Source organism: Melospiza melodia, chromosome 4 (assembly GCF_035770615.1).
Source record: "Melospiza melodia melodia isolate bMelMel2 chromosome 4, bMelMel2.pri, whole genome shotgun sequence".
NCBI lineage: Eukaryota > Metazoa > Chordata > Aves > Passeriformes > Passerellidae > Melospiza > Melospiza melodia.
This window is the reverse complement of record NC_086197.1, coordinates 65,213,686-65,226,893: the sequence shown is the minus strand read 5'-3', so window position 1 is coordinate 65,226,893 and position 13,208 is coordinate 65,213,686. Positions and strand designations below refer to the sequence as shown.

The 13,208-nt window shown below is 35.8% G+C and overlaps 1 protein-coding gene across 1 annotated transcript in view; it reads left to right on the top strand.

Annotated features, from left to right (window-relative positions):
* Positions 1–13,208, top strand: part of OTOGL (otogelin like) — a 93,014-nt gene that overhangs the window by 29,961 nt on the left and 49,845 nt on the right. The window contains exons 23-25 of the mRNA XM_063155872.1: positions 276–438; positions 1,124–1,231; positions 2,268–2,406. Of these exons, the coding sequence (XP_063011942.1) occupies positions 276–438; positions 1,124–1,231; positions 2,268–2,406 (410 nt within the window). The remainder of the gene's footprint in view (positions 1–275; positions 439–1,123; positions 1,232–2,267; positions 2,407–13,208) is intronic.

The window sequence follows — 13,208 nt, the reverse complement described above, 5'->3', positions numbered from 1 at the left end:
TGATTCTGTCATTAAGAATGGACTATGTGTGAGATCCTGGACACATACATCCAGATGCCTAATATTATTGGTTTTTCAACATTAGTACCCATGTTAATTTTATGTGTCTGTAATACAGATTATGCCATCGACTCTTATTCCAATTGCATTCTTATATGAACTGTAATGTAACCTCCCTTTGTATCCCAATAAATAGATTGTGAACAAAAACAAATAGAAAACCTTCAGTGTAAAAGAGCAGTTGATCTCATTTAACCTTCATTTTGCATTTGAAGTTCACACATGCCCTGAAGGAAAAATCTACTATGACTGCAGATCTCCTGTGCCTGGGTTACCAGCAGCAGGTGTGAACTGTGGGATCTCTTGTGCGAACCTTGCCATGAACTTCTCCTGTGTCCCCTCACCACCCTGTGCAAGTGGCTGCATTTGCCCCCCTGGGTAAGCTTTGATGGACCAACCTGAAGCACAATCCAAATGCATATTTTCCACAATTCAACTCTGCACATTTTTTTTGCTTGTTAAATTCCAGTGGTATCACACTTCTAATTTTGAAACAATTGTTCTATAAATTGTCACAGACACGCAGTAACAGCTAAAAGGCCATCAGATATCCAGCTTGCTACTATTCCAATTGGCTGGTATTTGAAACTATCTGGACAGGAGATGACTTCTACCATTTGCACAGTTAGTTTATTTGAATGTAAAAGCAAACATGACAAAATATTTTGATGGAAACCATTTGTGCTTCTGTTTATTGCTGCCTAAGTCTTTGTCTCACCTAAATTTCTACTCAGGCTTACATTGCTGGTGCCCAGTCAGGGGCAGGGAGGGCAGGTGTATGGACTGGTTTCTGCCCAATTTCCCTTCATTCCCTCTGTCCTTTTCTTGTTTTCTCAGCTTGTGTGTTTGGATTTGGTGCCCAGAAAGAGTCAGCTGAGCTTGGCAGGGGTCAAATCCAAGTATAAAATCTAAAAACTTCTATTTGTGTCAGGATCAATCACCACTTGTTCCATTCATTTCCATTTCCTCCTCCTGTGTTCATTTTCAGATTTAGGAGTCAAATATACTGTACATTGATCTTTTGGAATTACTCTTTCATCTTAATAACTTTTTTTTTTTGAAGGATGGCTGAGCACAGAGGGAAATGTTATATTCCTGACAGTTGTCCATGCACCTGGAAAGACAGAGAATTTCTGTCAGGAGAAGTGATAGCTACTCCATGTTACACCTGGTGAGTTCATTCTGCACACTTTCAAATCAAATGGATCTAGACCCAAAGTGAAGCTGATACAGAAAATGCATTGCGTACTTTGAAAATCAAAAATATATATTCTTGTTTATAGATAGTTAGAGGATATATCTTTTATTAAGCTTACTGATAGGCTTGGATAGGTAGGAAGACTTTGGTTGAGTGTCTTTTCATACCTGAAAAGGAAGCTGAAGATATCCAAATTAAAAAGGAGTCAAGAACAAATGCTTAATTCCACACACATTTGTTAGTCTCTGAAATGAAGATGTGGCATTTTGCAGAATAGAATATAATGAAAGACAACCAAGGAGAAAAAGAGAGATATGCTTATTTCCTAGCCAAAATATCTATAATCAGTTAAGTGTATATTTAATAATGGGAAAAAAATTGGCACGGCAACTTTTAATCAGTTTAATACCACACTGGCAAATCAACTGAGGTTTTACACTTACACAAGCAAAAATAGAGGATGCCAGTACTACTTTCATATAAATTTGTGTAAGCCACTGAATGTAACGGACAGGAAAAGTAATCTTGCAAAATATCAGCATTAATTTCTTAAACTCATTCCGTATTTGTCTGATATCCTGAAATCTTACAGGTAGCAACTGGAGGTATTTTCCTTTGAAAATTTGCAGACCTTAATCAAAATTCAGAAAAAATAGACTACTGATGTCTTATGAATGAGCATGTTGTGCCATTGTGCCTTATCTATACTGGAGGCAGTGATGGAAATATTTGCATAAGCCCTGCAAACTTTGAGATTTTGCATTTATTTTTAATGCATTTTTATTGCACAGATGGGCTAATGGCAAAATGTTCAGTACTTGCCATGGCATCACCAGTATCTTCTGAAGCAATTCACAGTATAGCTCTCTGTTTCAAGGTCTGAGAATTTTATTCCATTCCTGAATTTCTGTATGATTTGAAATAAAGAACATAAGAAAGCCTTTTCTTCAAGATATCCAGCAGAAGACTGCCATTATGAGGAGACAGTGACTGTTGGTTTTCCTTTCAGTGTTTGTCGGAGAGGTGTCTTCAACTGCACCAGTTACCCCTGCCCTGCTGTGTGCACCATTTATGGAGACCGACACTATTACACCTTCGATGGGCTGGAGTATGATTATGTCAGTGACTGCCAAACTTACCTGCTAAAGGTAAGAGGATTGGTCATATGTTTTCTTGTGTCCTCGAGAAAACAAGTATTTTGAACATCAGGAGTTGATCTATAGAAACAAACATTAAGAAAACAATTGTAGAACGGATGTGAAAGAAGAACCTGTACAAGACATTTTGTGCTCATCTGTTTGAAAACGGTATGTGGGTGTGTTCTTGCATATCTCTATGGTTTAGAGAAAAAGAAAAAATCCGTGTTTTCTCTTCTACCTTCACAATGATCAAAGAATAACACTATAGAAACTGTAAAAAACAGGTATAATCCATAGATTTATTTAATAATTATCTATAAGCCCTGCTTGGCCTAGGGTTAGTGATGAGCTCGGGCTGTTTGGAATTCTTCTTGAACGTGATCTGCAGCAGATCTGGACTGTATGTGTATAATAATATCAAACACAATGATTTCATAATTCAACAGTGAAATCATTCATTGAGACTGTCTGGCAGCTATATGCTTATGTTCCTCATAGCACACGTTTAGAGTACATTGCTAGCTTTTTATTTAAAAATACCATTACTGACATTTAAAAATATAGTCTATTGCTAAAACCACTATTGTTTATTATAATTGTTGCTATTTTAAGATTGTCTGTGTTCTCAGTTACAGTGATATGTTTAGAAGAATACTCATTTTACTGACTGTCTAAGCTTAAGAATAAAGCATAATTTCTCAACAAAGACTACTGCAAATAGTTTATTTCAAGTATGTTTTAGTAGAGTATTCACAGCTGTGAAATAAAATACATTGGTTCCAGATTTTTTGTGTTTGTTTAAAAAGAAAAAAGAGAGATTTGAAAAAGAATAATACCTCACAGCAAATTCCTGTCATGTATCATATATGATCGAAGAGCTCTTACTCTTAGAGATATATGAACCTTTGTACAAGCCTTTCTCTTTTTGTTCAAGCCTTCCTCCTTTAAGATGCAAAAAATAGGGGTTACCTTACCTATAAAATCATCTTGCCTGTATGATGATGTGGAAAGGTAGGTCATAGTTTCTTAATTCTTGTGCCATTCGTTCAAAGATGTTTGTAAGACAAATCTGTGCTCCTTTTTCAAACTTTAGTATGATACTGGAATGTTTGGCTTTTACAATCAAATATCACCTGTCTCTCTACTGTGTAAGAAAGAACCTGTCTGGAAACAAACCATGGGGAGCATTTGGCATCCAAGAATAAAGTTGGCAGCCAGATCATTAAGGCATGTGGCACACTGCCAATGGGCCATTCTTCAGGTGAACCTGACACAAATGATGAAAATGCTGCCTACACAGATCTGCTTTTCAGACTTCTCAGACTTTTTTTCAGCTTTTCAAGCTTCTTTTTTTTCCCAAGCTCAGCTAAGGTGAGAAAGTATAATCTAATTTGTCCAAAATTTTTCTTTCTTTAATATATGGAAAACTTTCATGACCTTTATGGAAGAATTCTTTAGAACATATTAGGCACTGCATAATCGTGCCTGGAATAGATGATGTATCTGTGGGCTGATTTTTGACTGGGAAATGTTTAGAGAATTTTTAAGGGAGAAAAAAAAAAAAGAAAAAGAAACAAAGGATGTGATTTTATGGCAGATGCTCCAGAATTTTGAGGGAACTAAAATACACAACTGATGAACTATGGGATATGCAACCCTGGAATCAGAGGAATGGAAGATGGCAGTATGACCAAATATTTTAAAAGGAATTAATGGCAGAATTTGACAGGAACAGAGCAATAGAGCAATATGTCTGATCTATATATGAAGGAACTTAATAGAAATTTTAATAAAGAGAAATTGCAATGGGGGAAGTGTTGAACTACCCCTTTTTTGTTTTAATAGAAAAAAATTCATGCATGATGAGTCCTCTGAATTATTCTGTGAAGGTAATATATGGATAAGGGTAATCAAGTTAATATGTGTGTATTTTAGCTCAGTCTTTTGGACAAAGATTTCAAGAAGTATTTTTTGAAACTACTCTTATATAAGATGAGAATTAACATTCTTTGAGACACAAATTCACAAAATCACAGAATGGGTCAGGTTGCAAGAGATCACAGAGGTTCATCTGGTCCAACCTCTCTGCTCAGGCAGGGTCATCCTAGAGCATGTGGCACAGGATTGTGTTCAGACAGTTGTTCATTATCTCCACACCCTCTCTGGGCAATCTGTTCCAGTGCTCAGTCACATGCACAGTAAAGAAGTTCTTCCTTATATTAAGCAGAACTTGCTGTGCATCTCTCTCTGCCCATTGCCTCTTGTCCTGTTCCTTGGCTGAGAAGAGCCTGGTTTCATCCCTTGCCACCCTCACTTAGACTTTTATAAGGTTTGATGACATCCCTTTCTCAGTCATCTCTTCTGGAGGCTGAACAGGCCCAGCTTCCTCATCCTTTCCTTGTAAGAGATATGCTCCTGTCCCTTCATCATCTTTCTTACCTTCTGCTGAACTAATTACAAGTCAGAGGTTAAAACACAAGAATAATTGGCCTTTTTTTTTAAAAAAAATTTTTTTAAGGGAGAAATCCTGGTGAAATCCCACAGGGATCCATGCTGAGACCTGCACTCAGCAGCAGAAACAATTTTGAAAAGATGATGTGAGGATTGAGGTAGAGTAGTCTGATGATAAAAATTCAGTCTGAACACCTGAAACAAAAGCTTCAGGAGATCTTATGGCAGAAAACACTACATAATAAAATAAAAAAGGAAATTCAACAACAAGCAAATGGAAACCAATAAACAGAAAAAAACCCCTGTAACTACATTACCATGAAGTTAGGCACTAAATTAGCTACTATTATGCAGGAATGGAATTTTATGTGAGGAAAAGAAATGAAACCCATGTAATGGACATCTTCATAGTGGCAGCCTGAGTAATAATCACCTTTGCTTTTATTTGTAGATTCACAGTTACACTACAATTGTACCACATCCTGATCTGGTTTAGCTGCATTATATAAACAGACATGATAGCATGATGGGGTTGCTCTTGTTTGAAGTACTATTTTTTGTTCCTAGAGCAGGGGTTTCCATGGCTCTCTCTCTGTATAATCCTCTTCCCATATATTGTGACATTTTAAATAGTAGTTTCCAAGTAATATGAGTCTACCTTGAGCTACTATGCATTGAGAAGGTATGTAAGAGAGCCTTGTCTCTTTTAGCCTGTTAACCAAATAGAGAAGCCAGATGAAAGGTGGAAAAGTATATATACAACTGCAAAATTTAAATTCCTTGCCTAACATCTTGGCAGGCACAACTATCTAAGGCAGTAGCATCTAAACTGTGTTACCTGTTCTACAAACCAATTTATTTTTTTTTAGCACAATCACAGAATGATTTGAGTTGGAAGGGGAGTTTAAAGGTCTTCCAGTCCAAACCCCCTGCCATCAGAGTGTGTGCTGTGTTCTTCAAGTTTCCTGCCTGTAAGGTATCACAGGTCATAGATTTCACAGCTGCTAATACACATCCCATTCATTTAATGCTAGTTTGCAGAGCTGCTGGGAGGCTGATTTTTATGGGCAACATGAAATTCTCGCCAGACTCCTGAAATTGAAGCAGCTAAAGTGGTTGTAGTATTATATACACAAAATTGTAATAAATTTGTCCTTTTCCTTTTATCTTTTATCCTTTATCCTGTAAGCAGTGGACTGCTTTGTTTCTACTAACAGAAGTAACACCTAAAGGTGTTGTAGCAGGGCAATAAGGAAAGTTATAGCTACAATCAGTTTGTTGGCATATGAGCTCTTCCCAGATATAGAACTGAGTGCAAGAATTATAATCTGAATCCATCATCCCCAGAGGCATGATAATGTGCTGTTCCCATCCATGTTACCAGCCCTCACTGTTTTATTTGGCTGTTAGCCTTCCTAAATCTGATCTGTTTGAACAACTCTTTAATTTGTCATCATATCCCACTGTACCAAACAAAGAGCTCATCCTTACCTTTATTATGTTTTTAATAAGGAGCCCTTGTGCTCCTGTGGGAGAAAAATCAAGTATAAGCTTTCAGCCAATTATGAAACTTGCTTGTTTTCAACATCATTGTCTCCTGTCAGGCCTTTTTGTTTAAGGTGACTGTAAGTGTATGAAAAAACCCTTTATACCTAGTTCAACAGATTTGTCCATTGGGCAGAAAATGACAGAAAATATTTAGATCAGCAATTAAGAATATTAGGGCAGTAAGGTCTCATGAAAAGATAAATTCACTTTTATAAAGGAATTAAGAGTTACATTATTCACTGAGATGTAAAGTCCCTGTATAGATGAATGACAATCACCGACAAGACATCAATATTTTTTTAAACATTTTAAAATCTTGGTTATTTCGAAGGTTAAAAAAAAATCTTAGAAGACAAGCTCGTTTATCAGTGTTGGTCATGTAAAAACTTCATTTTGTTAATCGAAATATGAATTATAAAATTAAAGTCAAACAGTTTCTTACTTGAAAGTATTTAAATATCTTTTTTCATCCATTTTCTTGCTTATTATCTTATTTTACTGTCTTTCATGATGCTACATTCTTTCCTCCAAAAAATGGGGTTATTTTTCTGGCAAAATTTTTACTAGCTGCTGTCTGTTTCTTCCATTTACGTGTTTCATAGACTTCTGCTCTTATGATAAAATTAGTGTCTTTCTATGTTCTATGACAAATGTTGGCCTTTTTTAGTTCTGTAGTGGTTTTCAGTCCTGCAGCTAAGCATTTTTATTAAGGCTTGTAGGATCAGTGCACTTGGAGCCCCTCAGACATGTTCTCTTCTGTGAACAGAAGAAAATTTTTTCTCAGAAAAAATATTCCCCCCCAAATTATTAGCATTTCTCAGAAAAAAATATTTTCTCTGCTCTGGGACAGATTTCAAGCAGTAGTTCAAAGGGATAAGCTACCCATCAGAATATTCTCAAATGAGAGGGCACTCTGTTGCAATGCTCATCTGTCTTTTAAAAAACACTCCAAAATCCCCATTGAAATATATGCACTAACCTTTGGTTTCCACTAACCTTACATTGTCAGGAAGATCCTAAAGCACAGAAAGGGATGGACTGTTTTGTTCCTATATCCTGAAAGATGAAGGTCAATGTAACTAAGGCCTCATCCTCAAGTATTCCTATTTAATAGATGAGTCTTAAATTCAAAGTATGCGTTAAAAATATTTTCACATTTCACCTGCCATTGGGGCTTTGAGCATTTTAAACTGACCTTTTTGAGCTTTTTTGATGCAATCATGAAAACTCTTTTGAAGCCAAAGTTGGAGAATTATGAAAGCAGCAACCATTATGAACCATTTGATAAAATAATCAAACCACTATGCCAATTAGAAGCGCAGATGTAACTCTTATGGGTCAGCAGACATTAAAGAAGAGCTCACTTGTTAAGTTAACAAAACATACATCAGCTGAGGAATCACCACTATCATTTCCCAAGTGATTCTCCTATGCTGAGCACTCCCCAGAACTAGATACCTGGACTGCTCTGGGGAATACAGCCAGGGAACCCTTCTCTTGCATTCCCCTTCTTTTGTAACTTGAAGCAAGTTCAAAGTTCTTACTAAATTATACTTTTATTAGAGTGCTTAATACAGAGGTTGTTTGACGTACTGATAATCTTTTATCCATTATTTGCTGATATATTTATCTTGAATGGTAAATTTTTCAGATGATGACTGGGCATAAGCTGGAGCAATCACACAAAAGCAACAATTTTTCAATTACTCATTTGATACATCTGAGGAGTCAGAAGTAGGATTTATCCTATGATCCCTTATTGAGTATCTGTAATTTTTTGTGCAGCTCTTTTTCAACATCATTTGTATGAGGTATCCAGAATGTAGATCCATGAAATTGGCAAAGTTGTAGAATTAAATATTTGGCATGGTCTCTCTCATAGCCTATTTTCAAAAGAAATACATTCTTCTTGCTGTCAGTCGCCTTACAGAGAATTAAAGCTGAAGGTTCATGGTTAATCAACATTGTCAAACTGACTATTCAGAGTTAAGACAAATAGTTTCTTTTAATAGATTATGGAGATTTTAATGGGAATGTAAATAATGTTGAATTTGAAATTACAAATGTTTAAAATTCGACACCAGACTCTAAAAGTAATTTTCATTTTTTCAGGGAATAAAACTGTACATGGGGTTTCAATCAGAGTACCTTTAATTCTTTAAATAACATATCTAATCCTCAAGCCATATTCCCATGTGTAGTTTTATGAGTAAATGATGTACCAAAATATTTCCACCTAAAACACTTGTCAAATAATTTATAGCAGCACTAACTGTGTAGAAATAATGATGTGTTGTATGAAAATGTGTACCCAAGAAAGAAAGTTTTTTCAGTGAAAAAACTGTTTACTGCGAATACTTTGCCCTGCTCTTGTTGCAAAGAATACCAACAGTTTGCTTTTCATTAGTCCCATGAGTTCAGAGGAAACCTTTCTGGATGCACTCTTTTTTTTTGGGTCTCTGGAAGTCCTGTAAGGGTCAATAGCAAGCTCCCTCTGGGAGACATCCCTTTCCATCTTGTCTTCAGCTGTACCTGTTTTTCTATTTGTTCCATTCCTTCTGTGAGCAAACGATCTGATTACAGTTGGCAATGGATTTATGCTCTGATTCCATTTTCTTCAGATCAATGATTTCAGACTCAATTACCTCTACATGCCTTTCCGCCTCCACCACCTGATTCTCCAGACCATTAAATTATTCAGTGAATGAATCACTTTTATTCTCCAACAAAGGAAAGATTTCTTTCAATTTGTGCAGATTAGCATGGAGGGCTTCCAGGAAAGGCTTGGGGAAAATTTTCTTACCATGAGAATGGCAATTTGGAGGTGGTGTGTGCATAGTGTGATTCAGAAGCTGGATTCCCTTACTGAGGACTTTGCTATTTAGTGAACTTTTGCCTTGAATTTCTGATTTTGGTTAATGTTCATTATCCAAATGCTCTTTGGCTATACTGACTCCAGAATGTTTTACTCTTATGGTTGCCTGAAAAGGCAGTTCAGAGAATGGCTGCCTGAGTTTGAGGGCCTCTGGTGGGTTCAGCTTTGTGGACTGTTGATGATGCAGCACAGTAAAAGATGAGCAAAGGCAGGAATGATGTGCTGCTGTTTCAGAGCTGTCTGTGCAGCAGTAGCACCCAGCCCTTCTCTGTGTTTGGAGGGGTGGGATGCTTGGGCCAGTCACCTGCAGCTGCTGCTTACTTTATGGCCTCTGACTCTGGGTGTTGGTGAAATATGAGAACTGTGAATTCAATTTATTCTGATTAAGGTCAGGATATGAGGTTTGTTTTTTCTGAATATATAAAAACTAAACTTAAGCAGTGCAAATGAACACGCTTAACTTTTTTTTTTATACTGGAAAACCTAAAATCTTTGTGCAAGTTTCAGCTTTCTAGCTTCTGCAATCATTTGCTGGAGCTCTTGTCCTTTGTTTTCCTTTTGCACTTTATCATTACAACCAATGACAAAATATTAACATTTATCATGCACTTATTAATAAAACAACACTAAGAGGTCTCATGTAAATACATGTAAATACTTGCTTAGATATTAGAACTAACACCATGAACTGTGCTGCTGATTTGTAGTCCAGAATAGCTCATATTACAGAATGTGTCACTTGGAAACAAATACTCAAATGTTTCCAAATCTTCAGTCTTCAGAAGGTCTCATTTTTAATTAGAAAGGGATTGCAGTAATATGACCTGTGCAAAAGCTAAATCTGGTACACAAGCAGGCAAAGTTAAGTAAATGAAACAAAAGGAAATCTGCTTTAAATGATTTTTTCTCAAACCTTTTAATATAGTACTCTTAAAATACAAAAAAAAAAAAAGAAAATCAAAACTTTTTCAGTGATCTCTCGGTGGTGTTTTCAAAATTAAGAAACATGGAGTTAGAACAAGGCTCTGTTTTAAGTAGATAAATTATGTACTGTAATGTATTTTCATCATTATTAGATTTTAAAAAAATTGGATTTTATTGTTGACAAACCTTTAGAACACAACAGCTTTATATTGCAGTAAAATCTACTAGAAGAAAAATCAATGCATAAAGAAAATATTATATAATGATGTTTTCTTGTTGCTTGTATATATACATACTTACACATAAACATACTTGTCATAGATATTTTGCAGTTTTTGAATTTGTTCTGCCTGAGATGTATCCATTTCAGAAGTCACTTTTAAAGAAATAGGCAAGAGTTATCATGGATGCACTAGCAAACATCTGGAAATTGCTTGAGGATAATTCAGTAGCTGGAATAATCTCACTCCTCTTGAATTTTCATCTGTGAATCTACTCAGACATGTTTCTCTCCTTTTGTACTCAACTGTAAGTGAAGATATTTCAACGCTAGAAATATCTCATGTCTTACATGTGTACTGCAGGCTTCTTTGCCATATTTTGAGTGAAAATAATCTGCAGCCATGTAAAAGATGTAAAGGAAAAAAATTAATGTGCATTTGCATAAGCAATTTGGCTCTCAGGTTGTTAGTTCCTAAATGTTGTTTTTTTTTTTTTTAATTTTTGTTTTTATTTTTAATAGTTGTATAAAAATACATAACATTGGTTAGAAAAAAAGTGCTATTACAATTCCTTTCCTCTCTGTTCTCTCTCATGTAAGACGATCATCCACTATCTTTCCCATAATATTTTTTCCCAACTTTCATGTGGATTTCTTCCCAAAGTGAGACAGTGTGTTTCAGTGCCATCTGTTGACTCCAAGCAACATTGCTCCATTCTTTTACTAGCTGTGGGGAAGAATATTTGCTGATACAAATTAGTACAGGATGTAAAACCAGGGATCAAATAAAGTTACGTGGACTGTATATATAATTCTGGCAAGGTGCAGAAGAAATTAGGTGCAGCAGCAAAAAAAAAGCTTTTCAACAAGAGATGCTTCTTAGTGTAAATTGAGTTTTGCATAATTAATGCATTTTCACTGATTATCTGGAGCTCAAGTCCATAGAAAAATGGCGCAGGAAACAGAGCAAGAACAAGTTAGATGCCAAGGCATTTGTCTGCTCCCCGAAATAACTTCTGTATTAATGCCCAAATGATCACTAAATCTGGGCTAAGATGTTTTACTTCTCCCAGATCAAGCTCCCTAGAAGTAATAGTTTCAAATGCTAAGTTCCTTCATAAGAAAGGAGCCAATAAACCATGACCAAGCTGATTCTGACTTTCCATAAAATCTCCTGAAATATTAAATCTGAGAGCTATGGAATCTCTCTGAAAATATGTAGGAAGGAGAAAGCAATTTCTACTTTTTAAACTACTTTACATTTTTTCAATATTTTTAGAGCTTTTTGCAGTTCTTTTTGTGGCTCTATATAAAAACACCTAAAATATCATTAAAGCAAAAGGAATCCCACTCCCAGGGTGTCCTTATATGGCTTTATGGCCACCCTAGTTTGCAGTTTTGTAAGGAATAAGCCAAAAGTAATGGGTAAATCAGGTAAAAGGATATTGAGAAAAAAATTAGTCTTTACATGGAGCAGTTAGAGAGATTTTAATGAAATTTTCAAAGAAATAAATACAGCCAATTAAATAGTCTTTTCCCAGGCTGCATTTTGACGATGCAAGCACACTACACATAATTGTTATTGGTTAAAAGGGACAGAAAATTTCTAACAGGATATTGAAATAGAAAGTTTCTAACAAAAATAAACTCTAGCATTCCCAAGCACTGCTAAAAAAAACACCCCAAAAGAACACCAAACCAGAAAAAGGAAAGCAGTGCTTTGCTTTTTTGACTAGGAAGAAATATGGAAAAAAAGTGCAGTGGAGTCTAGAAAAAGAATGTCCTGAGAAGTGGGACTGACAATGAGCTTTTGACTGACTGCCCAGAGCTGTGACTCTGTCTTTTCTGTTGCTTGGCAACTCCATGTTATCACACAGAAACTGATATTAAGTTGGAACAGGCTGGATATGGTAATTTACGTGGGAAGATACTCTTGCAGTGGGAAAACCATTTTATTTCTAGTTTCTGTCAGCATAAGTAGGTTCCACATGATGAACTGGAGTACATCCCCTGCTGGGTGCATTTTACCTAAAAAGGTAAAGAGTGACTCTGCCTTGGAAAGAGACTGTGCAGAAAAAAACAAAACCAAACAATCCCCCACCTTGTTATTCATTAGACCTGCTCCTAGTGTCTACTCAGACATTTCTTCTAGTGCTAGTGACAAAAGCTTGTTTTCATATTTGTGTGGATTTAGTGCAGATTAGAGAGATGGAACTCATTATCATTTATACCATCACATTCCCTAAGAACTCTTGAGATTTGCTTAAGACCTCCCTGTCTTATATAAACATCAGAAGACAATCCTCACTTTAGCTGAATAGTCTTTTCTTTTGCACTGGTAATAGTTAGGTGCTAAGTTTCAACTGCACTTTATTTCTTCCTTATTGAAAGAAGACACTGCATGTGCAGCAGCTACAGAATAATTTGAAGACTGTGATAGAAACTGTCATTCAAATTTGAATTTGTCTAATGTTGTATTGCTTGGAAAGGCGTCTATTGAGTTATATGGAGAGAACAGCAAGTAAATAATTTTGTAAACATATATAAAGCAAATAATTTTGTGAAAGCTTAGAGCCATAAGAAACATGTAATCCATAATGATATTTTTATGTATGGGTTTAGGTCTAAGATTTATTAGAAAAAGAGAAAGCACAGAAGATTCAGGATTTAGTACAAAGCCCTTTTTTGTTAAACGTCTGATTTACTCATAACTCTATTGAACTACTAGCACAATCTCTTTGCATATCTGTCCTGCATAATTCCTAGTAATTTAATACCATCATGCAGTCCTAC